The 1,599-nt window shown below is 47.3% G+C and overlaps 1 protein-coding gene across 1 annotated transcript; it reads right to left on the bottom strand.

The window, feature by feature from the left end:
- Window positions 1–253: 253 nt before the first annotated feature.
- Window positions 254–1,183, bottom strand: LOC125368122 (vomeronasal type-1 receptor 4-like). The gene has a single exon (XM_048368978.1). It carries the CDS (start codon window positions 1,181–1,183, stop codon window positions 254–256), a length of 930 nt encoding a protein of 309 aa, XP_048224935.1.
- Between the last annotated feature and the right edge of the window lie 416 nt (window positions 1,184–1,599).

Genomic DNA, 1,599 nt, shown 5'->3' with positions numbered 1-1,599 from the left:
TGGAATAGATTCTATGGTTGCCATGGTGTAATAAGCATTATTTCAAAATCTAACATGTCAAGTTTCATATTATTTTGTAGGCCATCAAAATAGATTCAAATGAATACACATGCATAGATAAAATACAGGGCACAAAGGAACAAGGGTGTACCTTGTGCATACATGTATACTCAACAGATGACTTTGATCAAGGTGTGGAAATTGTGGAATTGCTGAGCAAACTTCAGATAGAAATTGAAGCTTCGCATGTTCCTTAAGAAAGGATTGTGTTCTTCCCCCTCCTGCAGTCGAAGCACCGGCTGTAGGGAGTGGAGTGTCCACTCATGAGCAGAAAAGGGCTGACAGCTGGGAAACAGCCCATAGCAAATGCGGCCATATGTAGTAGCACAGGGCTGGGGTTGTAAGTCACACACAAGAAAATCTGACAGATGCAGGACCAGGTGTAAAAGGACACAAAGGTGCTCACCAGGAGGAGGATGCTTTTGGTAGCTCTGGATTCAGGAGAGGCTCTGCAGGAGACACTGGTCCTTTGGATGTGCTGCATTCTCAGCTTGTGTGTATAGAGGATGAAGAGCATGGAGATGCTGGCCCAGAGCATGAGCCCCAGACCCAGAACATCAGGCACTGAGAGCAATGCCACGTATAGTACTTCTGCAGCTGGATTGTGCCGCACGGAGAAACAGTATCCATAGGCTTTTAACATTGTCGTGTTGTCCAGTGTTTTGGGTTTGGTTATGTACATGAGAAAAACAATGTTCACCAAGAGGCTGACCCCCCAGCTGAGGTAGACCATGGAGACAATGTGCTTGTGGGCTCTCCCCTTCAGCCCTGCCCACCTGGAAGCCCCGGGGCTGATGCTGAAGGCCTGGAAGACACTAAGGGAGCAAGTGCTACCAATCGCCACCCCTCTGCTCACTCGGTAGACATAAGAAACCAGTTTGCACCCCAGATCACTGAGGAAATCTCTCCAGCCCCATGCAGCCATGGTTTGGGGAATGCCCCTACACAAGAGACTTAAAAAATTGGCCACAATTAAGTGCCTAAGAATCAAGTCTGTGCCTCTCATTCTGTCCCCCATGCAGGAAAGGAATAGACAATGGTAGAGAAGAGAGAAATTACCCAGAATCCCAACTACAGTCTGGGATAAGAAGATCATCCCCACAGGCACATAGGTTTCTCCCATCCTTTCCATTCCTTGTGTCTCACCCAGAGTATCTGGTTTGGGAAACTGAGGCTTACCCAGTGCCAAGGAAACTCAATATTGTCTGTCCACCATTAATCCCAGAAGGAGAGGAAGAAATGGCATTTTCAGGGAAATAGGCAAACCTGGAGAAATGGCATTCAGCCAAGGGAAGTCAGGCTCTGATAGGTGAAGCACCTGTGTTTCTCTCCTTTGTGGGATCAGATCCACAACTATAAACAAGCTGGATCTTGGTGGGTCATGTCTGTAATACTAGCTACTTATGCAGCTGAGGTCTTTGTTTCACAGTTCAAAGCCAGCCTGGAGAAGGAAAGTCTGTGAGCCTCTTATCTCCACTTAAACACCAGAAACCTAGAAGTAGACCTGTGGCTTCAAGTGGCAGAGCCCTGTCCTTAAGC

Source organism: Perognathus longimembris, chromosome 20 (assembly GCF_023159225.1).
Source record: "Perognathus longimembris pacificus isolate PPM17 chromosome 20, ASM2315922v1, whole genome shotgun sequence".
In the NCBI taxonomy this organism is placed as follows: Eukaryota; Metazoa; Chordata; class Mammalia; order Rodentia; family Heteromyidae; genus Perognathus; species Perognathus longimembris.
The sequence above is the reverse complement of the archived record's forward strand: the minus strand, read 5'-3'. Positions and strand labels throughout refer to the sequence as shown.

What these genes read in the sequence shown, in the direction of transcription:
- LOC125368122 (XM_048368978.1), bottom strand. Translation starts at nt 1,183, where the DNA reads ATGGGAGAAACCTATGTGCCTGTGGGGATGATCTTCTTATCCCAGACT.